Consider the following 23,811-nt stretch of genomic DNA (forward strand, 5'->3'; position numbering starts at 1 on the left):
CTTGTCAATTTTAAGACTTATTTAATATAGTCACTCAATAACTTGGCTTTTCTTTCTTTCTCACAAACTACTAATTTCAGCATAGTATGGGGGCAGAGGTATGTGTGGAGCCAGACAGACATGGGTTAAAATCCCAGCTATACCATTAGCTAGATGGTAACCCTGGACATGGTACCTATGCTTTTGGGCCCTAGAGTTTCTCTCCTGCAAAAACACTGTAATAAATATATTTACTTCAAAAGGATGTAAATTAATTAATGGGAAGTTCAACATAACATATGTAGCACAAATTGGGGTCTCAGTAAGAATAATTTCATAATATTATTATAGATATCCTTCTACAATATTATTACAGATAAATGCTTTTATTTCATTGGGAAACTGTAAGATAAAAAATTAAATATGTCATTTAAAAAAGGGGGGGTCTCTATTTCAGCATTGTTATGTTCAATCAAGCAATACTTCTACCTAGTGCCCAAACTACACAATTATTTTAAATTCTATCTTCTAAATGCCTAATTACTCAGGTCATTAGCACAGATACTATATGCCTCACTGCAGTACGTACTTAAGTTACTCTGAGGCTATTTTCCTAAGATCCTTTTTTTTTGCTTTTGGTTTTACTTTCCTTTCCTCTTGTTCTTATTTTAGACATTTGAGGTTGGAAATGGAAAAATAAGTTAGAAAAAAGAGAAGACAAATGCATTCAAACCAGTCAGAGGTGCTATGCAATCTAGCATGGTTTTATCCAGAAGGGGATGAAATGAGGAATGATAATGTAACATTAGGTTTCAGATTATCTGCAAATTTTAATGATTCATATTATCACTATAAATAGTACCTGTGAATATTTGTCTAACATTTAACTTAATAGTATTCTGATTAGTAACCTGAAAAGGATAATACTGATTTCAAAGGTGCCAAATGGGTTGAGGTTAACAGACTAAAAGAACCAGAAGTAGTGTCTAGCGGATATATAGAATGGGACAGCAAATTAGACCACCTCTTCTGCGATGTAGGAGATTAACAGATTTTTGTTGTTGTTATTCTAAATATGTTTCAGTAAATATGTATTATGCATTAATACAACTTAGCTTTCTGCTTATCTTTGTAAATACAATTTTTTCCCCTTGACAGGAATTTTACAGTTCTCTTGAGCTAAATTTTCATCTTTCTGTTTTCTCGAGGTTATCTGCATATATACAAACCATTCAGGAGTTTTAGGTGTTGGATACAGCTATTCTTACCTTTTTAAATGCTTACCTCTAAGTCATTAAAAAATAAATGTGTATCAGCAAGATTAAAAATCATTTCCTCCATTCGGAGTCCAAGGGTTACAGCCATGGGGGGATCCTGAAAAGAAAATGCACACATAATGAGGTAAAATTTCAGCAGCCACAGTTATTAAGTATGTACTCGTGTGTGGTGGGAGGGAAAGACTATGAATTTTTAGTTAAGATTCAAAAGACAGCCCAATTATCTGAAAAGGAGCATTTCCAAAGGGAGATTTAAGACATAACAAATGTACAGATACATCTGCGAATTTACAGAAATTTACGCACACATAAAGATGGCTCAGTAGACATTTTCATATAAAGTCGTAAGCTCATGACAGAAAGAGGAAGAAAGCTAGTCATATCACATGACCCAGTTTACATTACTCCACGGGAAATCCTTTGGAGAAAGGTATTTAAATAGGGTACTGACGAATGCAGCAGGCTTTTAGAAAGAGGAAAGGATGTCCTTTTAAGAATGAGGACAAATAATCAGAGGTAGGAAGTGGAGAAAAGTAGGTAAACTGCATGTTTGTAGAGAATATTATCTTGAGGTGGGCTATGAAGAGATGGTAGAGTATGAAGCCACCAATTCACTATTAATTGCGTTTTTATCAACAAGGCAATAGGAATCTCCTTTTGAATATGTGTATAGTTTGGTCTAACCTGCATATGACTAAGAATTGAAGAAGGGAGAATGGAGGATAACTAAAAAATCATTAATTCAATAAATGTAATCTAGGAAGAACTGACGCATTTGAATTATATTGTTGGTGAATACTGAATATACCATGGACTGCCAGAAGAATGAACAAGTCTGTCTTGGAAGAAGTACAACTTAAGAATTACAATCTAAGACGAATTGGTGCATTTAAATTATGGCATTGGTGAAGAATACTGAATATACCACGGACAGCAAGAAGAATGAACAAATCTGTCTTGAAAGAAGTACAGCCAGAATGCTCCTTAGAAGCAATCATGACAAGACTTTGTCTCACATACTTTGGATATGTTATCAGGAAGGACCAGTCCCTGGAGGAGGACATCATCCTTGGTAAAGTAGAGGGTCAGTGAAAAAGAGGAAGACTGTCAAGGAGATGGATTGACACAGTGGCTGCAACAATGGGCTCAAACGCAGCAATGATTGTGAGGAGAGTGCAGGACCAGGCAGTGTTTCATTCTGTTGTAGACAGGTTCATTATGAGTGTGAACCAACTCAATGGCACCTGACAACAAAAACAATCTAGGAGGAAAAATATATATTTTTAGAAGTTTAATGAAAGTTAAGGGATTAAGAGTCAAAATGACTCAATTTTTATTTATAGAAACCAAGATATTAGAGAAAGCAAGGAGTTGAGAGTCAAGACCAGATTTGTTACTTTGCCAGGTTTAACTGCAGTTGAACATCTAAAAGAGCTAAAAAAAACTAAAAACTAAAAGAACATTTAGAGCTAAAGACGGGGGAGTAATTCACGCAAACATTGTGCTTGCAATTACGAAAGTTGGAATGATCCCTAAAGGAGAACCACTAGAGGTGTGAGTTTGGAGATAAGGAAAATGGAAAACTGGAAGGAACAAATCCTCAGAATTTGACACCAGAACGGGTATTAGAGAGGAGAAGAATGTGGTTTTGAATATAGCTGACAAGTCTAGAAAAATACTGTTGGTTTTGGCTGAGAAGTTATTTTGGAGGACCTTAGAGGGTGATTTGGGTTGAGTGGCTGGGCCAGGAGCCAGACTGTAGGGATCTGAGGAGAGAGAACCGAAATTGTGTTTTCAACATTCTAAAAAAAAGGCATTTCAAGAACATATTTAAACTTGGGGAAATATAATATTAACTTTATTACAAGTTATGATAAGTACATGAAATCGAGGTAAAGCCAAGAGGTGTTCATCTATACCCTCGAACTGATTCCATTTGCTAATAAAAGCCTGTCTTCATTCTATAACTACACTGCAAAAACCAATTTACTCCTATACTTCCTACCATAATGCTTCAAGAGGGAAGCCCTAGAGTGTAAACATATTTGAAGTAAGTGTAAGTCACACATACTGCAACTATTAAAGCCTAGAGAAGAGGAATTGGGTGCTAAGGAAGAAAGATGTTCTTGAAGTGTGTTAATGAAACAAATACTTGACGTGGGGAAAGATGTGTAAGATAACAACAATAAGGTGGACTTCAACAAAATTTTCTAATTGTTTACATTTCTTCACTAGAGATTTCTGTGGATTTCATAGCTGGACATTCTCACTTCTCAAAAAGGGATGCTCATTGTCCCATACTTGATGGCATCCTGGTATCGTGTCCTCTGATCAGCATTACTCTACTGCTAGGATTCATCTGTCTCTCGGTGGCTGGACCACTTGAGGCAACATACCCAAAGGTCAAATAAATTCCATTTCATCCAACATATATTTATTCAAGACCAAGAACAAAAATACTGAAGAGCCTATTTTGTGTCTCAAAGAGTTTTGGACCTCACAGAGCTCCCTTGCTATTTCCTTCAAGTATAAAATCCATCTCTTTTTTGCTTATTTCTTTTGTTGTTGTTGAAATACAATTTCTGAAGGTTGAATACAATTTTTAAAAGTATACATTCTTCCCTTTTTTCTGTTAAAAATTCCTATTGCTAGTCTCTTTTTGGGGGATGGGGGAATTGAACAGACAGAGAACATAAGAAAACTTGTACATATTCTGTCTAGTCATGGAACCGTGAACAAAAAGTCTACAGAAATATCAGGAAAAATCAAATGTAATTATAGCATGAAAACATATAATTCCATTAGTGACGCTCTATGCTTTTGAGGAATGTTCACTGATGCAAGACAATAAAACTGAGCTCCACACTACTCCATTATGTTACTGATGATTACTGCCCTAAAGATATACATTTCAGACAGGGGTTCAGAAATATCTTATTTAAAAGGTTTTCCTTCTTGAGAGTAGGTTGGCTATGCTCTTATCCTATGACTGGCCAATTTTTCTTTTAAAGTTATAGAATTTCTTATTTTCATTCTCCACATTATTTGCATTTACAGAATAGATTTATGGATATGGGAGAAAACATACTGTTCATCTTTGATTGCTACTTTTATTGATTCCACGCTTCTGTAGTACGTAACTCTCTATGCTACCCAAACAGTGACAGGAAAATCCATGAAGAATGCATTTTGTGCATCGGATAAGCATGCAAACAAACATAATTTAAAAAACAAACAAAACAAGAATGCTCTAGCAAGCAAGCATAGCATATGGCATGATGAAAACTGTATTTGAGCACTCCATTGGAATGTAACCCCATGGCACTGGGAGGGCTGCTCATTTGTTTTTCAAGCTGTGGCGATTCCACATCACACCCTCTACTAGAGCCAGGATTTAGTAAGCCTTTTGGCAAAATATCATTTGTTAACTGGGAAAGCTTAAGTTTGAGGTTTGCCGGAGCGTGAACTAGCTGTATTTTGTGAAGGTTTCCAGAGAGCAAAGCCTGTTGAAAGGGTGGTGTTTCATCAGCCATGCCAGAGGCTTGACACAGATGGGCTTGGGTTGGTCATGTCACAGGCCAAGGAAAACCATGCCTGTAAGAGGTGGTGAGCTTGTTTCTAAGAGAATGTCTGGTGAGGGCTGACCTTCAAATATCTAATTTTTTTTTTTTTTTTTGGTCCATCTTACTAAATCATTGGGACAGCTTATTCTAAGTAAGCAGTTTATAGTACTACACTTTTTCAGGTAAAGGACCCAGAGATTTAAGAATCCAAGAAAGATGGCAAAGCACCTGACATTTGGGGGTGCAGCCTAAGCAACATCTCTGTAATATTGGATACCCTCTGTCTTGCCAGACTCCTGGGAAGGGGTTGCCATGCCAGCCATTCTACTGTTTTATCAGCCATTTGAGAGTGAAACATACTTCTGGACTGTGTCCAAATTTTATACAGACAGGTTCACTCATTTTCATTAGATATTTGTAGAAGTATGGAGTACATTATGAATCAAGAGTTACTGCCTCATTTCCATTTAACTGTAGTGAGTGTTGAGTTTAGGGTCTAAAATGAAGTGGTAGGGAAAACCTGTATAGAAGAAAAAACTGGTATAGAAGAAAAGGCATTAACAGGATTTTGTGGAAGCTCTGATACGTATTATACATATATAATGGTTCCAATAGGTTCACAGTGTCTACAACAGAATTTAATATGGGTCAAACTGAACTACTGCCAATTTATTCTGTGTACTGCTCTATTCCAATACTGAAACTTTTCCCAAGACAATTTGTTGAATACAGAGAAAAAGAATGAAAGGAGGAAGAAGAAAATGAAAAGGTCTTGACCCTGAAATGTGTGATTCTAAGCCAGATATTACCAGTGATTAACCACGTCAAAATCAAGTTGTGCTTTTGTATATCAAGATACTGACGCCTATTAACTGCGTTAGCACAGAGCATAAATTGGAGCCAGACTGTCTGTGAGCCTCTGCCCTGCACTGGGCCATCAGCTGGAATTCCTCCTCTAGGGACACAATGTAAAAATATCTCGGGAGATGCAGCAATTATATATTTTTTAAAAAATGGAGGACTTTTTTTTTAAAGAACTTGCAGTGCTCAAGCTCTTGGGAACAGTCAGTCCCTTGGGACTTGAAGCACATTTGGAGATTTGGGCACACAGAGACAAAGCATGTGCAACCTCACTATAGAAGAAGGAAGTCAAACTAGCTCCATGAACCACAGTGGAAAGAGCTACTGGATCTTTTAGAATATAGGAATTCTTTTCAACCAGGGATATAAGAGAGAAAATTCAGCTATCAATCAAAAGAGAAATTTTACAATTGAGAAGTTCTGCCTATGGTGGATAGGTAGTGGGCTTGAGTTCTCAGTGGTAAATGGGGGATGGTTTCAAGAATACTCATTTAGCACATATTTATTGAGTGTCTGCTATGTGCTGTTGTTGTGTGCCATCGAGTTGATTCCAAATCATAGCAACCCTATAGGACAGAGTAGAACTGCCCCACAGGGTTTCCTAGGCTGTAATCTTTATGCGAGTACATCACCAGATCTTTTCTCTTACAGAGCTGCTGGTGGCTTCAAACCACTGATCCTTTGGTTACTAGCCACATGCTTAACTCTTGTGCCACAAGGGCTCCTTTGGTGCAGTGGTTAAGAGCTTAGCTGCTAACCGAAATGTCGGCAGTTCGAATCCATCAGCCACTCCTTGGAAACCCTAGGCGGCAGTTCTACTCTGTCCTATAGGGTCGCTGTAAGTCGGAATTGACTCAATCGTGACGAGTTTGGTTTTGGGTACTGTGTGCTAAACATGTTCAAATTCCGGGCATAGACCAGAGAACCAAAAAAGCAAAATCCCTGCCCTTAAGGAATTTATATTAGTGCTGGATGAGATATCTGACAAACAAACAAAACCACCAAGTAAATATATAGGATTTCAGCTGGTGGTAAGTGCTATGGTAAAAGAAAACAGATAAACAAAACCAGGATCAGCAGCTACAGAGAGAGACAGGGATAGGTGATGATGGCTAATTTAAAGGAAGTGCAGGGAAGGCCTTTCTCAGATGGTGATGGTTGAAGAGCAGGGACCTGAAAAAGGTGAAAACGTTAGCCATGTACAGAGGAGGAGGTAGGGAACATGTGCAAAACCTGGAGAGGCTAGTGTGTTTGAGGAACAGTATGGGAAAAAGTGACTCAGGCCGGGGAAGTAAAGTGAAGCAAGTACTTTAGGAAAGAAGGGGTCAAATACAGATGAGGGACTACACAAGATAAAGCAAGAACCACCACCGGATCTGGAAAAAAGAAAGTCTGTTTCTCAAACTGGAAAAGAGCTTTTTCAAGCTGGGGAAAAGAAGAGAAACAGGGTGGCAACTAGAGGCAAAACTGAGCTCTAGGGAAATATTACAGCATGTAAATGCTGATGGAGATAATCCAGGAGAGTGGGAAAACTAGTGATTCAAGAGCCAGAGAGGTCATTTCACGGGTAAATTCCTTGGGTAAGTGAAGGGGCTGGATTCAGGGCAATTGAAAGGGCTAGATTTAGGGCACGGGGTTGGGGGGGAGTGGGGGGTGCAATGAGAAGGCAGAGAATATGGCTATACAGGGCAGGGGAGGGGGCACAAATCTGGTAATTTTTTTTTTTTTTTTTTGCTTTTTTCCCCTCAATGAATGAAAAGGAGGTTTGTGAAGAATTGGGAGGGGGCTCTGAAAGCTTGAGGGAAAAGAACTTGTGAAACCCAGCTGGGAAGTGTTAATTAACCCAAGAGCGCTGGGACCCAGTTAAGATCTGTGATCACAATCAGTTGTTGATGAACAGGTAGAGTCTATCTGGGTTTTCTGCAAGGTCAGTTTGGTGGAGAAACAGAGGGATAAGGCCACTGAGACTTTATACAAAAAAGGGAATATAGTGACATTTTGTTGTTGTTGTGTGCCATCAAGTTGATTCCGACTCACAGAGCCCCTATATGACAAAGTAGAACTATCCCATAGGGTTTCCTAAGCTGATTGCCAGGTCTTTTCTCCCATGGGTGATACAAAAGGGCTAATAGCTGGGATGAGTATATCTAAAACACAGGTTCTCAAACTTGGCCAAACATGAGAAACACCTGAGGAGCTTTTAAAACTCCTGATGCCCAGGCCACACTCCATACCAGTTAAGTCAGAATCTCTGGAATGGGACCCACTCCAGTAATTCCAGAACTCTACAGGCTCTTCCAGGGTACAAACAAAATTGAGATCAGTAATAAAGACCCTGCTACTCAAAGCGCAGCTACCTGGGGGCTTGTTAGAATGGTAGAATCGCAGACTCTACCCCTGATCTACTGACTCAGAATCTGTGTTTTAAAAAGATCCTCAGATGACTCATATGCATATTAATGCTTAAGAAACACTGGTGTAGGAAATCTCATGAAGAAGATCTGGGACAGTCAGGGAAGACTACAGCTGGTGTGAATTTCTGGCTTCCCAGGAGTTAAGTCTCTGTGGAACTTTCAAAGGACCCTAAAACTTGAGTTGGTCTGATCACTGAGTAGAATGGTGGTTCAGTTCTAGACCTCCCTAGAATTGCTAAAAATTATGAGTGAATTTCCCCACCCTCATAGCCATAAAGAGCATGTGGATTTAATTTCAGGTACTAAACAACCCATAGTGCCTCTGTCTTAAGTCATGTAGCCAATTATCTGCTAGGGAGCTGGGAAAGGTGAAAAACTAGCTCTAATTTTTGCTCTGAATTGAAAGAACTTGTTTAAAATTCAAGTTTTCAGTGCAAACAGCATATTTAAAATTGAACGGTTGTCACTGTTAAGTAATTACAAGTAATGAAAAGGGCATCACAGAATGGCCACAGCCTACCTACAGCTACCAGCTTCTACAGTTTCAGTCAGAAGAAGAGCATCCAATGAATAAAACTCACTCAAATTTATTAAACGAATCATGGAATAAACATACGTCAAGGGGAACTACAGCAATAGTATGGAGCAACCGTATAGCACTCAGATGGAAAGAAGTCAAGTTAGTGAGACTGACCACAGGAAGATGAACTTTAGGAAGGACAGAGCTGAGACAGAAGTAGTATGGCAAAAATGGCAAGTGAACACACCCAATTGAGGCAGCCTCAGGACTCAGGGAGAAAGGTGACTGGTGTGTTAGAAGGCGGCTATGGAAAGGAGAAGTGAACACATTAAAAGTGGAAAGGAGGGTTGATGATGATTTAAGGAAAACTAAGGGAAGTTGACGATCTAATCTCCCCTTCCCTTGTCCTAGGATTGGAGAGTGAATGATTATGAACATAATCATTACATAAATGAATATAAACATTAATGACATAAGAAAGACTGCAACTTTAGGGAAGGTTACATAGGAGGCTCCTCTGGAAGTTTATGTTTTTAAAAGAGTAATCACCACTTATCTTTCTGGTATATTAGTTTCAAGCTAACGAAAGTGATTCCCTTTCAGGATCTTTTTTCTTTTCTATATTCTGCCAGCAATAACTTGGTAAGGTTGAGCTTAAATAAAAGTTAGTAAGATATCTGACTATTTATGATGTCTCTAGTTATTCAATCCAACTGGAAAAAAACAACAACAATTTCTCTAAAATAAACGTAAAAAAGAAACAGAGCTCTGAAAGAAGAGTCAGTAGAGACCACTGTCTCCCAAACTCCTTAAGACAGAGTTTGAGAAATGTCATTGTCCTTGACCTAGCTTTAGTTTTATACATCTATGTACTACTATGCACATACTACTCACATATACATATACGTGTACACATATACGTACTATGAGCAACCATGAAAAATGCTATACATTTTTTGAGGCTTGTAAATTCTGCATTCATTACATACCAAAACCACTCTCCAGTCACCCTTGCGTAGTGTTACTTCTCTACAGCACTGAGCTAAGAGTTATGAAATACAACCACATATACAAATATAATACACAATATGAGAAGCAAATCTCTTTAGAAGACAGTTTCCTCAAATTCAGATTTCCTTGAAAACCAAATAAAATAGGATACTTACTCTGCAGTAGGCAATATGCTATGAGTTTTAATGCATTAACTTATTCAATCCTCATAATCAAAATATCATCATATTATTCTCCCTATCTTATATAGTAGGCAACTGAGGTTCAGAAAGGCTAAATAAACTACCCAAGATCATATGAGTAGTAGGACGTTGTTATGGATTGAACTATGTCCCTCCATCTCTACCTGTGGATGTGTTCCTGTTTGGAAATAGGTTTTTTTTTTTTTTTTTTTAATTGTTACTGAGGTCACACCAGAGTAGGGTGGGTCCTAAACCTAATCACTATTGAGTTATAAAAAGAACAGAACTTACACAGAGAGACACACAGGGAGAGGACGGATGCCAAGGAATGCCAAGGAACTCCCAGGACAACTGACAAGGAAGGACCTCCCCCTAGAGCAATGCCCTGAGTTCAGATCTCTAGCCTCCTGCACTGTGAGAAAATAAATTTCTGGTTTTTAAAGCTATCCACATATGGTATTTTTTGTTATGGCTGTACTAGGTAAAAACTAAGACAGAGGTGGAGCTAATTTAAACCTTGGCGCATTCTTCCTCCAAAGCCAAAACGATAATGGGCATGGTGTTAATGTGGTTATTAGGTTTGCCTCCTGATCGTGGGTTTCAACATTTGATTAATTGTAATCACCTCCTAAGAAATCATACTGATTTTCTTTAGTCCATACGCACACAAGTCAGTGCTAATCTTCATGACTATCTTAAAATTTCAAATTCAGCTGGTACTATTTTAGAAGGCATTTTCTGTATGAGTATGTGTAGTCTGTTTAATACAAAGGTGACCAACTGACAGTAGCAGCCCTGGGGGTGCAGTGGTTAAAGCACTCAGCTGCTAACCAAAAGGCTGGGGGTTCGAACCCACCAGCTACCCCACAGGAGAAAGATACAGCAGTGGGCTTCTGTAAAGATTTACAGCCTTGGAAACCCTGTGGGGCAGTTCCACCCTGTCCTATAGGGTCGCTATGAGTCAAAATTGACTCGATGACAGTGGGTTTGGTTTTTGGTTTTGAACCAACTGATTTAGCCTGATGAACATATTATTTCTCCAGCACTGCTATTATATAAGGTGTTTCACAAAAGAGCAAATAGTTTTGAGGGCGTGGATTTTGATTTTACAGTACAAGGCAGCCATTTACTTTTCCTTCAGTGTTTTCCCTGACTTGGGCTATTTCCTTTGCATCCTTACTATGGAATTTCTTTAGAGAATCATGGCTTCATAGCACATGAGGCATTAATGCTCCTAAATAAATCAAATCACTAAAGCACAATTTATTTAGAGCCTTTCACCTCTTCCCTCCAAAAAGAGAAATTATTGCAACTTATCAAGTAAAATAATATATACTATTAATCAGAGAATAGGAATAATCTTCATAAACTCTTAACAGATGATGGACGATTCCTGGTCTATGTCCTGTCAAATTTACAAACTCCTTTTTCAGAGCTTTGCAGTGCAGAAAACTGTACGTGCCAACTGGTACTCAGCTGCAAAACCCATCATCAGCCTCACAGGCAGCACAGCTCAAATACCGAAGTCCCTCATTTGCAGCCATGGTAAAAATCCAGGAATAGTACTGCCTGGGAAAAGAGTGTGTTGACAACTGAACAGAGTCAAAAAGTGATAACATATTAGGAAGATTCTTGGAAAATTCACAATATTGTTTATGTATAAATAAAAGCAGGATATGCCAAAAAAATTTTTTTTAATTAAAACACTAAAGTAAGTCACACAGGCAATTTATAAGGAAAATGTCATTCCTAAATTATTGTATTCTGTGAACTTATGGGTTATGGGGAAAAACATGAGCTCAGAAGACTGTAGAGATTAAACACACATCAAAGAGACGTGGGTTTCAGTCCTGGCCATACTACCTATAAGCTGTGTAACACAGAGCCAATCACACAGGGTGGCAAGGAAAGGTTAATGAGGTAAGGCATATTTAATGGGATACTCAGGGAAGTGCTGGGCACACAGCAACAGCCTCAAAATGGTGTTTATCTTTACCTATTATTTGCAGGAGTCCCTGCGTGGTACAAACGGTTAACATGTCTGGTTACTAACCAAAAGACTGGGGGTTCGAGTTTACCCACAGGGGCCTCAGAAGAAAGGCTTGGTGATGTACTTTTGAAACATCAGCCACTGGAAACCCTATGAAGCACAGTTCTACTCTGACACACATGGGGTCACCATGAGTCTGAGTCTACTCAGTGAAAACTGTTCTTTATTTTATTATTGTTTGGAGAGAGAGTAATTTCAGGACATTATTTTATATCTCTGGTGCTTATATCCCCAGCTCACAGATCACTATTATTTTAGGACACTGCAGTACCACTTAGTAGATTTTAAGAGTAAACAGTCACCTTCTGCATGTCTGAAAGTTTCTGCCTTTAGTTATTTCTCAGTTAGGGAAAGAATGTGTATTTTTACTTACATTTCTCTGATCTAGGAGGTTGACGATAGTGTTCATAACTGAGTGCTACTTTTATATTTTACATTATCTCATTTAATCCACCCAATAACCCCAGGAAGGAAATGGACTATAACCATTTTCAGATGAGGAAACAGGTGGAGGTTAAATGACACCCTTAGACACATCCAGGCACGGGACTTCTTCAGTCACATAAATAAACAAATCTTGAAACTTCTAGCTCAGTGCTCTCTCAACTAGACTACTGTCTTACAGACTGGGTTCTGAGCAACCCCTAAGATTCAGGAAACCCTTTCAGAATAACTGAGGATGATAGAGAAGGGGGCTGGCTGTGTGAGGGAAGTGGAATAGCTCCATTCCCCCTCCCCCACCACCTCTACATTTCACCTAGAGCAGCTCTGCCCTTATATCTGTTTTATATAAAGATGCTCTGTGTGACATATTATGTGCATAAATAATTCTCAAGCTAAAAGAACTGACAAATCACTATACCATCCCATAATGTTATGCTCTAAAAATGCACATTGTGGAAACAAGACTGATCTATGAAATGAAAAGACCAAGGCTACATAACAATTTCAAGTTTAGTCACGCAGAGACCTCCCCTAAAGATTACAGGGAAGAAAGCCCTATGGGGCAGTTCTACTCTGTAACACATGGGGTTGCCATGAATCAGACTCTACAGCAACAGGTTTGATGTTTTGGTTCTATTTTAAGCTGCTACCATTTTGTAAAATATAAACCCCTAAACGGTCTACTTGCGTCCACCCTTGTTCCTTTCAACTCCATTTTCCACTTGGTAGGCAACTGTAAATCATAATGTCACACCTTTGCCTAAAATCCTCCAACAGTTTCCATGGCACCTAGAATAAAACCTAAATACTTCACCATAGAGTAAAGGCTCTACCTGATCTGGCCCCTCCTACCTTTCTGTTCTTACCTTATAATTTTCTTGCCCTTGTCTACAACTTTCCAGCCACGCTAGATTTCTTTATATCCCTGAAACACCAGAAGCTAGTTCCTGCCTCAGGGCCCTTCTGTGCCCACTCCTCATCCCCAATTTGCATAGATAGCTTCTTCTTGTAATTCAGGTCTCAGTACCAATGCCACTTGCACAGTCACCCACCCCAGTCACTCTATATGACTAGCTGAAATGATTTTGTTTGTATGGACCATGAGAGCAAGGGGCACGTCTGTCTTGTATTTAATAAATATTTGCTAGATAAATACAGGAGCTCTCATTCACCATTTTCACTTATGGTTTTTGTGAAGTTGATGCTACCCAATCTCCTCTCTGTCCTGTAGGCTGCATACGGCCCCAGCTTCACAATATGGGCCTGATCCAACTTCTCTTATTTACTTACTTCTCAACATGCCAAGATATTAACATCTTACTGGCTAAAAGGTACTGCCAAGTTCCTTACAGATATTAAGGAACATGTCAATGAGAAAATGACTTTTATAAAAATGTAAAAATGTACCACCACTCACATGTCAGTTTGTTGTATTATGGTGGCTTGAGCGTTGCTATGATACTGGAAGCCATGCCACCAGTATTTCAAATACAAGGAGGGTCACCCATGATGGACAGGTTTCAGTGGAGCTTCCAGACTCAGACAGACTAGGAAGAAGGACCTAGTGGTCACTACCGAAAAAACTGACATGTGAAAACCTTAAGAATGGCAGCGGAACACTGTCTGATATAGTGTCGGAAGATGAGACCCTGAGGTTGGAAGGAACTCAAAATATGACTAGGGAAGAGCTGCCTACTCAGAGCACAGTCAACCTTAATGATGTGGGTGGAGTCAAGCTTTCAGGACCTTCACTGGCTGATGTGGCACTACTCAAAATGAGAAGAAATGGCTGCAAACATCCATTGATAATCAGAACGTGGAACGTATGAAGTATGAATTTAAGAACACGAGAAGTCATAAAAAATGAAATGGAATGCATACAGATTGATATCCTAGGTATTAGGGAGCTAAAATGGACTGCTATTGGCCATTCTGAACCAGACAATCTACTATTCTGGGAATGAGAAATTGAAGATAATAGCATTGCATTCGTCGTCAAAAAGAACATTACGAGATCTTTCCTGAAGTACAACGCTGTCAGTGATAGGATAATATCCATGGGCCTACAAGGAAGACCAGTTAATATGACTATTATTCAAAAATATGCACCAACCACTAAGGCCATAGATGAAGAAAGTGAAGATTTTGACCAACTTCTGCATCTGAAATTGATCAGACATGCAATCCAGATGCATTGGTAATGACTGGTGATTGGAATGTGAAAGTTAGAAACAAAGAAAAAGGATGTGTAGTCGGAAAATATGGTCTTGGTGATAGAAATGATGCCAAAGTCGCATGGCAGAATTTTGCAAGACCAACAACTTATTTATTGCAAATAACTTTTTTCAACAAGATAAACAGTGACTATACACATGGACCTCATCAAACAGAATACAGGAACCAAGTCAACTACATCTGTGAAAAAAGAAGATGGAAAAGCTCAATATCATCAGTCAGAACAATGCCGGGGCCAACTGCAGAATAGACCATCAATTGCAAGTTCAAAATTAGAACAAGTCCACAGGAGTCAAAATAACAACTTTGAGTATATTCCACCTGAATTTAGAGACCATTTCAAGAACAGAGTTGATGCACTGAACACTAATGACTGAAGACCATGAGTTGTGGGATGACATCAAGGGCATCATGTATGAAGAAAGCAGAAGGTCATTAAAAAGACAGAAAAGAAAGAAAAGACCAAAATGCATGTCAGAAGAGACCTGAAGCTTGTTCTTGAACATAGAGTAGCTAAAGTGAAAGGAAGAAATGATGAAGTAAAAGAGCTGAACAGAAGACTTCCAAGGTGGCTCGAGAAGATAAAGTATTATAATTAAATGTGCCAAGACCTGGAGTTAGAAAACCAAAAGGGAAGAACACACTAGGCATTTCTCTGAACAAAAAATTCAAGCCTCAGACTGCAATATTGAAGGATTCTATTGGCAAAATACTGAAACATGCAGGAAGCATCAAAAGACAATGGAAGGAATACACAGAGACACTGAACCAAAAAGAACTGTTTGACGTTCAAACATTTCAGGAGGTAGTATATGGTCAAGAACCAACAGGACTGAAGAAAGAAGTCCAAGCTGCACTGAAGGCACTGGTGAAAAACAAGGCTCCAGGAATTAGGCAATACTGATTAAGATGTGTCAACAAACTGATGCACCACTGGAGGTGTTGACTTGTCTATGCCAAGAAATTTTGAAGACAGCTAACTGGCCAACCAACTGGAAGAGATCCATTTTTGTGCCCATTCCAAAGAAAGGTGATCTAACAGAATGTGGACATCATTGAACGATATCATTAATATCACATGCAAGTAAAATTTTGCTGAAAATAATTCAAAAACAGTTGCAGCAGTACATTGACAGAGAACTGCCAGAAATTCAAGCCAGATTCAGAAGAGGAGTTGGAACCAGGGATATCATTCCTGATGTCAGATGGATCTTGGCTGAAAGCTGAGAATACCAGAAAGATGTTTACCTGTGTTTTATTGACTATGCAAAGGCATTCGACTGTGTGGATCATAACAAATTATGTATAACATTGTGAATATGGGAATTGCTGAACACATACTTGTGCTCATGCAGAACCTGTGCATAGATCAAGGGCAGAACAAGGAGATACTGAGTGGTTTAAAATCACGCAGGTGTGTGTCAGGGTTGTATCCTTTCACCATACTTCTTCAATCTGTAGGCTGACCAAGTAATCTGACAAGCTGGACTGTATGAACGTGGCATGAGGACTGGTGGAAGACTTGTTAACAACTTGCAATATATAGATGACACAACCTTGCTTGCTAAAAGCAAAGAGGACTTGAAGTACTTACTGATGAAGATAAAAGACTACAGCCTTCAGTCTGGATTATACCTCAACATAAAGAAAACAAAAATCCTCACAACTGGACCAATAACCAACTTCATGATAAATGGAGAAAAGACTGAAGTTGTCAAGGATTTCATTTTACTTGGATCCACAATCAACACCCATGGAAGTGGCAGTAAAGAAATCAAATGACATATTGCATTGGGCAAATCTTCTGCAAAAGACCTCTTAAAAGTGTTAAGAAACAAAGATGTTACTGGTGAGCCTGACCCTAGTCATGGTGTTTTCAATCACCTCAAATGCATGTGAAAGCTGGACAGGAAGACCGAAGAACTGATGCCTTTGAATTACGGTGTTGGTGAAGAATACTGAAGACAGCATGGACTGGTATAAGAATGAACAAATCTGTCTTAGAAGAAGTATAGCCAAATGCTCCTTAGAAGGGAGGATGGCAAGACTTCATCTCATGTGTTTTGGACATGTTATCAGGATGAACCAGTACCTGAAGAAGGACATCATGTCTGGTAAAGCAGAGGGTCAGTGAAAGAGAGACAGATCCTCAATGAGATGGAGGAAGACCTTCAATGAGATGGACTGACACAATGGCTGCAACAATGGGCTCTAGTATAGCAAAGTTTGTGAGGACAACGTAGGACTGGACAGTGTTTCTGGTGTACATAGGGTCGCTATGAGTTGAAACCAACTTGACAGCATCTAACAACAACAACATAAAAATGTAAATAATAATTTAATAAATAAAGTGATCTAAGTTGTTTTTCATGGAACTCAATACGGGTATTCTCATGTTGATTAGAAAAATATGACCTAAAAATATTTTTATTTTCTTAAATTGCTCCTGAGGAAATACAGCGTTCACCATGGTTAATTCTAACAGGCCCTCTTCTAGTAGCACAGAATAATACGAAGAACTTATGAAACTGACCTGGTTTCTAGTACACATACCAGCATTTATCATTTTGTGACCTTGGCAAAGTTATGTAAAACTATATAACCCAGGTTTTCTCACCCATAAAACTTGGATCACAAAGAGTTACAGCAGAGTAACTGGGAGGATTAAACGGTATAATGTGTCTTAAAGTAAATAATAACAGCTACCAAGTTTTGAGTAATAATTTACACCAAGTGTTCTGCTACACCCTTTAAATACGTTACCTCTTTCTTATTCACTATGGACAGTTGTATTCCCATTTTAAAGAAACAGAGACTGAGAGATTAAGAAACATCCCCAAGGTGAGGAAACTGTAAGCTTCAGGACTGGGTTTTCACACTTAAGTTTATCTGACTCAAAAGCTCTTTCCCTAACCACCCCTACCGTGCCCTCCTACTACCTCTGAAATGCCAATCGGAGGAGGCTCTTTCACATAACAGGTGATATCAAATTACATATGTAAGTTTTTCTTCCTCATACCCTTCCAAAAGTGTCTCTGAGTCTTTTTACATTCTGCACCACCACCAGTACCGGTTACTGCCTGTTTGCCACACTCCATTTCACTGAACATTTCTTAAATTTTACCTCTTCATAGAAAAATATCCCAAGTATCTGAGAAAAGATAGTTAAAATTACTCCAACTTAAAGAGGAGTTCACACAACTGCCTACACAGTACATCACTAAATGTCCTCATGCTTTTTAGGAACTGTCAATTATTTTTCAGAAGTAGCACTTATAGTGTTTTCATGGTAGATTAACTGTCTATGCTTTGCAATGTCGTGTAGCAGAAGGAACAGGGGCTATGGGATCAAATAGTCCAGGGCCCGACTGACTTGCTGTGTGACTTTGCACATATTATTCTCTCTCTGAGATTTCATTCTTCTTGGATCAACAATCAACGTCCATGGAAGCAGCAGTCAAGAAGTCAAACAATGTATTGTATTGGGTAAATCTGTTTCAAAAGACCTCTTTGAAGTTTTAAAAAGCAAATATATCTAAGGTCTTTGATGACTAAAGTGTATCTGACCCAAACCATGATCTTTTCAATCACCTCATCTGCATGAAAAATTTGGATAATAAAAAAAGGAAGACAGAAGAAAAATGGATGCATTCCAACTGTGGTGTTGGTGAAGAATATTAAATATACCGTAGGGTCTCTATGAGTTGGCATATGCTGGACGGCAACAGGTTTGGATTTTGGTGGACTTCCAGAAGAACAAACAAAGCAGCCTTACAAGAAATACAACCAGAATGTTCCTTAGAAGCAAGGATGGCGAGACTTTGGTTCACTTACTTTGTACACATCATCAGGAAAGATCAATTGCTAGAAAAGAACATAATGTTTGGCCAATGAAAATGAAGGAAACTCTCGATGAGCTGGATTGGCAGAATAGATGCAACAATGGAGCCAAATACACTAATAGTCATGAAGATGGCACAGTATTGGACAATGTTTCCCTCTGCATACATAATGTCACCAAGAGTCTGAGGTGACTAAAAGGCAACTAACAATTGAGCCTATTTCCTCCTCTATGGATTGGCGAGAACAACCTACTCCTTAACATTTTTGTGATGCATTAAATAGTCACTAAATAAAAGTTGGTTCCCTTTTTCCCCTCAATTTGCCCTCAGCCAGTAAAAACCAGCTGATTCTGACTCATGGTGACCCCATGTGTTTCAGAGAACTGTACTCCATAGGGTTTTCAACACAGTGATCTTTTGGAAGTAGATCAGCAGGCCATTCTTCTGAGGTGCCTCTAGATGGATTCACACCATCAACCTTCTGGTTAGCAGCCAAGCACTTAACCGTTTGCAGCATCCAGGGACTCCATCACTTTGTCCTACTCTTTTGATATTCTCTGCTATGTCTTAAGCTTCAGTGAGCATGGAGAATGTCTGTATTTTGTATTTGAATAAAGCATTGTAGACAATACTTTAAAATAATGAACCTTCTATGTTGAAATGAGTGCTGCACGTCCGGGTAGTCATCTGGGGAGATGATGGGTTTATTTCAGTGATGCACCACTGCTGAGAGAAGTGTGAGAGCTCTGCTTTTGGAACTGCTCTTAGAGCCAGTATATGAGACATTCACGAAAGCAGTTTCACTGCTCTACGATCTTTTTGACAAAAAGAAAACAAAATATATATAGTGACATTGTTACTATGCCCTTTACTCACTGCCATGGATCCAAATAATCCTACTATTTACGAAAATCAAAATTACCATAAAAGGCTGAAGATTCAAAGCCAGGAAATGTGTTAGAAATCTAAAGGTAATTCCAAAAGATGAATTCCACCACTAATGTGGCACAACGGAAGCAACATGGATATTTAGGTATCGTCTCTATGGTGATTATTTTGAAGTGACATTTACTTGGATTCATGTGTTGAAGTTAGATTGTTCCTGTCACACATATATCTAATACAGAACTTAGCTATACAAAAATATTACAATTAGTTCAACAGAATTTACTGTGTACCCCTAATAAACCAATATTATTCCAGAAAATGCTTCAGATAATTGCCTAGAAACTTCTTACATTGCTTACTTCATCACTAATAGAATTCTGAGCATATACTCCGAATATATCTATAGTTTATTTACTTATAAATTATATATATACTTTAAATTATAATCATATGCATGTATTTATAAATTATGTACATTATGAAACATACAAACATAGAAATTTATAAATATTATACATGTATGTGTGTATGTGTGTGTTTATGCCCTAATATTTTCTTTCCCTATCCCAATGGGGCATCTTGTGGATCTCTAGCAAATATGTACACATCCCACTGCAGAGATCCCTGTTTCAGATGATAGTGATTGAGATAAAGGGGCTAAGAATCTTTCTTCAAAAGGGTTATTAAAAGGGTCACCTGTCATATTTGTTGAGCAATATCCCTTACCTATACTAAAAAGCAAATGACAATGCAGATTCACCAAGAGTACAATTTAGGAAGAAACACTTGAGGCAATTCATCACTACAATTCGTTGTTTACTTGAAGATAAACCTTAACATAATTGCTAAAAACTACATATTGAACTAACATGAGATGCTATCAAATAATATATAAATTCACATCCATAAAGACACAAAAAAACACTTCTGAAAGTGCACTATGTAAAGGAACCAAAGTTAGAATACAGTAATACCAAACTTTCAGTACAGTAACTGAAGGTACGCCAACATGTTCTGAACTGACTCTGGTTAGATTACATGTCCTCTAGATTTGAAGACACAAACAGTAATGGCCTTAGTGACTACGCTATAGAGAATATGTTTCCAGCAGAAAAGCCTGTTTTAAGTGTGTCAACGTTTGGAAAAGCACTCACACAGCACAACACTGTTATAAGAAGCTAACTGTGAAAACAATGACAAAAGAGAAACGAAGGGGCGTAATGATACCATCCAACTCTGAATTTGTGTGTGTCGGAAGGCATTATCCCCAGCTGCTGTTCATATGCTTACTCTAGTTACAGAAAAATATTTTTATTCATAAATCTGAAGGATCTGTCAGACGAAAGATTTGCTTATTTCAAATGGTATTCTAGGGCAACATTTGGGGCAAAAAATTAATTCAAAAGTATCCTTAGTAGAAGATACTTATGATTTTACAATGTTTTAAAGTTCATTTAATTTCTTTTTTTTCTAAAATAATTACATGGGAGTAACAATCTCGGTCTTGAGGAAACTCAGTCAGTATAAAGAAAGAAAAAAGAATCCAATTCTAATTATTTAGATAAAATTTGCCAGTTCACATGAAAGAACAATGAGCCACTGGAAATAAACAATTGAGCAGATTTGACAAACTTTAATAAAAACACTTAAAAATATTTTTAAATGACCATTGGTTTTATTGGGAAAACAAAGTTCTAACAAGATTTTGGGGCTAAAATTTGATTCCTTACCTTGCCATACTTCTGTGCATAAGACCCTGTGAGCAGTGAGTGAAAAACAATGATGGTTTCATCCAAATCCCAGACAAACACACGCTGAAGACATAAAAGACAAATATCAAAAACTATAAAGTTTTAAGGAAACAGAAATCCCTTTACAAGTAGAAAATATCTTGCTTCATTGTTGGATATAATCTTGACAGCATTTTATAGAAAAATATCCTACTACATTATTTTTTTTTCAGATTTGTCAAATTTAACACTTGTAAAACCTGACAGGCCAGAGTGACAATAATAAGCTTTAAAGACTTGGAGTTAATACCAAAAACGCATATTTAAAAATTTTATGATAGACCTGTGCTTGAAACTCAGTGTATTATAAAGTTTTGTACCTCATGGATTCACGCAATTTAGGATTGGAAAGAATTAAATTAATAAAAAAATTAAAAGAATCAGTGAGCAACTACTGGAACAGAAATTACAAAGTGTGGATGCTTGGATCAGACCAAGCCAGCAGATGTGTTGGTTGGCCTGGACAATGTTTTGAAAGATTCCGATTAACACTGATTAACATTTCTTAATCAGGAGACTTCACGCATACTGCAGAGTTCTAACTGTGGCAGAGAACCTAGAAGCTGTAGCAGTGTGGGCCTGTGCCTGGGCCTGAGGTGGGTGGGCCCCTTTGGACAGGCGCAGGCTCCCAGCTCCCCACAGACTTCCCAACTATCTAGCCTGCTTTATTCATTTGTACCATCTGCCTGCTTCTTGAAGGCATTTGAATTTACTACTGTTCAGGTAAAGCATATTACCGCTTATGAAGAGGCAAAACGTCTCTTCCTTTAATTCACTAAATCTGGAAAATTATTATTTTACTTAACTGATGTATGCTGTTGTGTGAGAAATAACATATTATGGTTAAGAAGAGTTTCTCCTGATGTTTTATAATAAAAATCAACCTGCTAAGTATGGTATGTCTCAGAAGCGTTCACAAGTGGAAAAAATTCACAACTGAAAAATGATATATATTGAGGTATTTTCACACATATTGAAATTTCAAGATATTTACCAAATGACTTTTTTTCCTATTTTTAAGAAGATGACTTTTCCTTTCCATATAATGTTAACTATAAAAAATTTATTGACCCATATAAATGTCTTCTATTACTTTAGTACTGCCAATTATAAATAGTGTTTCTCAGAAAATATTCCCATTATCAATGGCTTTATTTTTACAATTCCTGTTTGTGAAAATCTGAATTAAAAAAAAAACAATTATCTCAGGCCTAGAATTCCTAAAGCAGTATCACTTTTGTTACTGTTTTTAATTTTGTCAGAGATAATGGAGGAAATACCACACTCCAGAATCGTAAAATGCCTACTACAAAGTTGATGCACTCAACTCATGATATATATGCAAGCTTTACGTTTGAAACTTTATGAAACTATCAGGTATAGAATATATTATTTAGTAAGTTAAGAGGTCATGTTGCACTCTTGTAAGGATAAGCAGTCATACCTCCAGGTCACTGTCGGGAGGTGGGGAGGGGTTATTTTTCCGGCCTCTTCCTCGGGACTTTGACCCAGAACTTCGACATGTTCTCTCATCAAGATCTTTGATAGGTGTGGAGGGGCTCTGAACTGTATCAAACTCTCCTATAAATAACCATAACTTGTGTCAAAAGTGGCACTTTATTTTCAAATCAGGTATTATTCATTATTATCTTAACAAATTCCTATAAAATAGAAACCTCCTTGTGACACTAAATATTTATTCACAAATACACAAGATTCTAACTCCAGCAAAAAATTGATCGTAAAAAAATCATACAATGTTTGAGCTAGAGGGATTTGTGAGATAATGTAGTTCGACTCCACAAATTTCAGATGCGGAGGCACAAATCTCGAGGGCTGGAGTGAACTCTCTGAGGTCACACAAATCTCTCCTAGTTTTAATCTATATAATGTATTAAACCTGGCGGTTTTTGTACTCCATATGCTTTCAACTTCCTGTCTCTACCCCGCCTACATATTTATCTACATTTAGGTCTATCCTCAACTCCGTCAGAATTCAGAGGATGAGATGCTTTCTTCCAGATCAAACTCGTCCCTCCACCTGAAAACCTGACTCTCCAAACCCACCTCCTAGGGGACTGTGCTCCATTAGTCAAACCTCCTCTCATCTTTCCTTCAACTTCTTCTTTTCCAAGGGCCGTACATTTCTACCCAGATACTTTCCGCTTTCTATCCTCTCTTTTTAAATCAAACGTCTTAAAAGAACAATTTATGGTAGTGCTGTCCAGTAGAAATACAATGTGAGCCACAAATGTGACTACATATTAAATTTTCTAGTAACCACATTAAAAAAGTAAAAAGAAACATGTAGAATTAATTTTATTCATATATTTTAACTGAGCTAATATAGCCAAAATATTTTAACGTGTAATCAATATAAAAATTATCACTGAGATGTTTTACATTCTCTTTTTTATACACCATCCTCACAATCCTTGCCACAGTAAAACAAACTGACAGACGCGTGGTGGAGGCAATACTTAGATAATATTTTTTCTGAGATGTTCTAATAAATACTTACACAGCTAACCTCTAATCAGTTATAATGAAATTTAGATTTTCATCTGCATCCACTCAGGATGAGGCAATTTGGAAAGATCAGCTTTCTATTCTACTGGGAAGAATATGAACATCACCTTGGATTAATAAAAAGTTAGCCTGTATAATTTACCTGAGCTGAAGTTATTTATTTATTATTCTTTGCTATTAATTCACAATGAATTTTTTCAAGTGAAATATGTTCATTACATTTGAT

At 37.8% G+C, this 23,811-nt stretch overlaps 1 protein-coding gene across 1 annotated transcript in view; it reads right to left on the reverse strand.

Moving 5' to 3' along the window:
• The window catches only part of EYA4 (EYA transcriptional coactivator and phosphatase 4), an 86,741-nt gene that overhangs the window by 18,977 nt on the left and 43,953 nt on the right, over positions 1 to 23,811 (reverse strand). The window contains exons 9-11 of the mRNA XM_023730078.1: positions 22,501 to 22,637; positions 20,997 to 21,080; positions 1,264 to 1,353 (exon numbers count right to left, since the gene is read on the reverse strand). Of these exons, the coding sequence (XP_023585846.1) occupies positions 1,264 to 1,353; positions 20,997 to 21,080; positions 22,501 to 22,637 (311 nt within the window). The remainder of the gene's footprint in view (positions 1 to 1,263; positions 1,354 to 20,996; positions 21,081 to 22,500; positions 22,638 to 23,811) is intronic.

The sequence above is a fragment of the Trichechus manatus genome, unplaced genomic scaffold (genome assembly GCF_000243295.1).
Source record: "Trichechus manatus latirostris isolate Lorelei unplaced genomic scaffold, TriManLat1.0 scaffold00002, whole genome shotgun sequence".
NCBI lineage: Eukaryota > Metazoa > Chordata > Mammalia > Sirenia > Trichechidae > Trichechus > Trichechus manatus.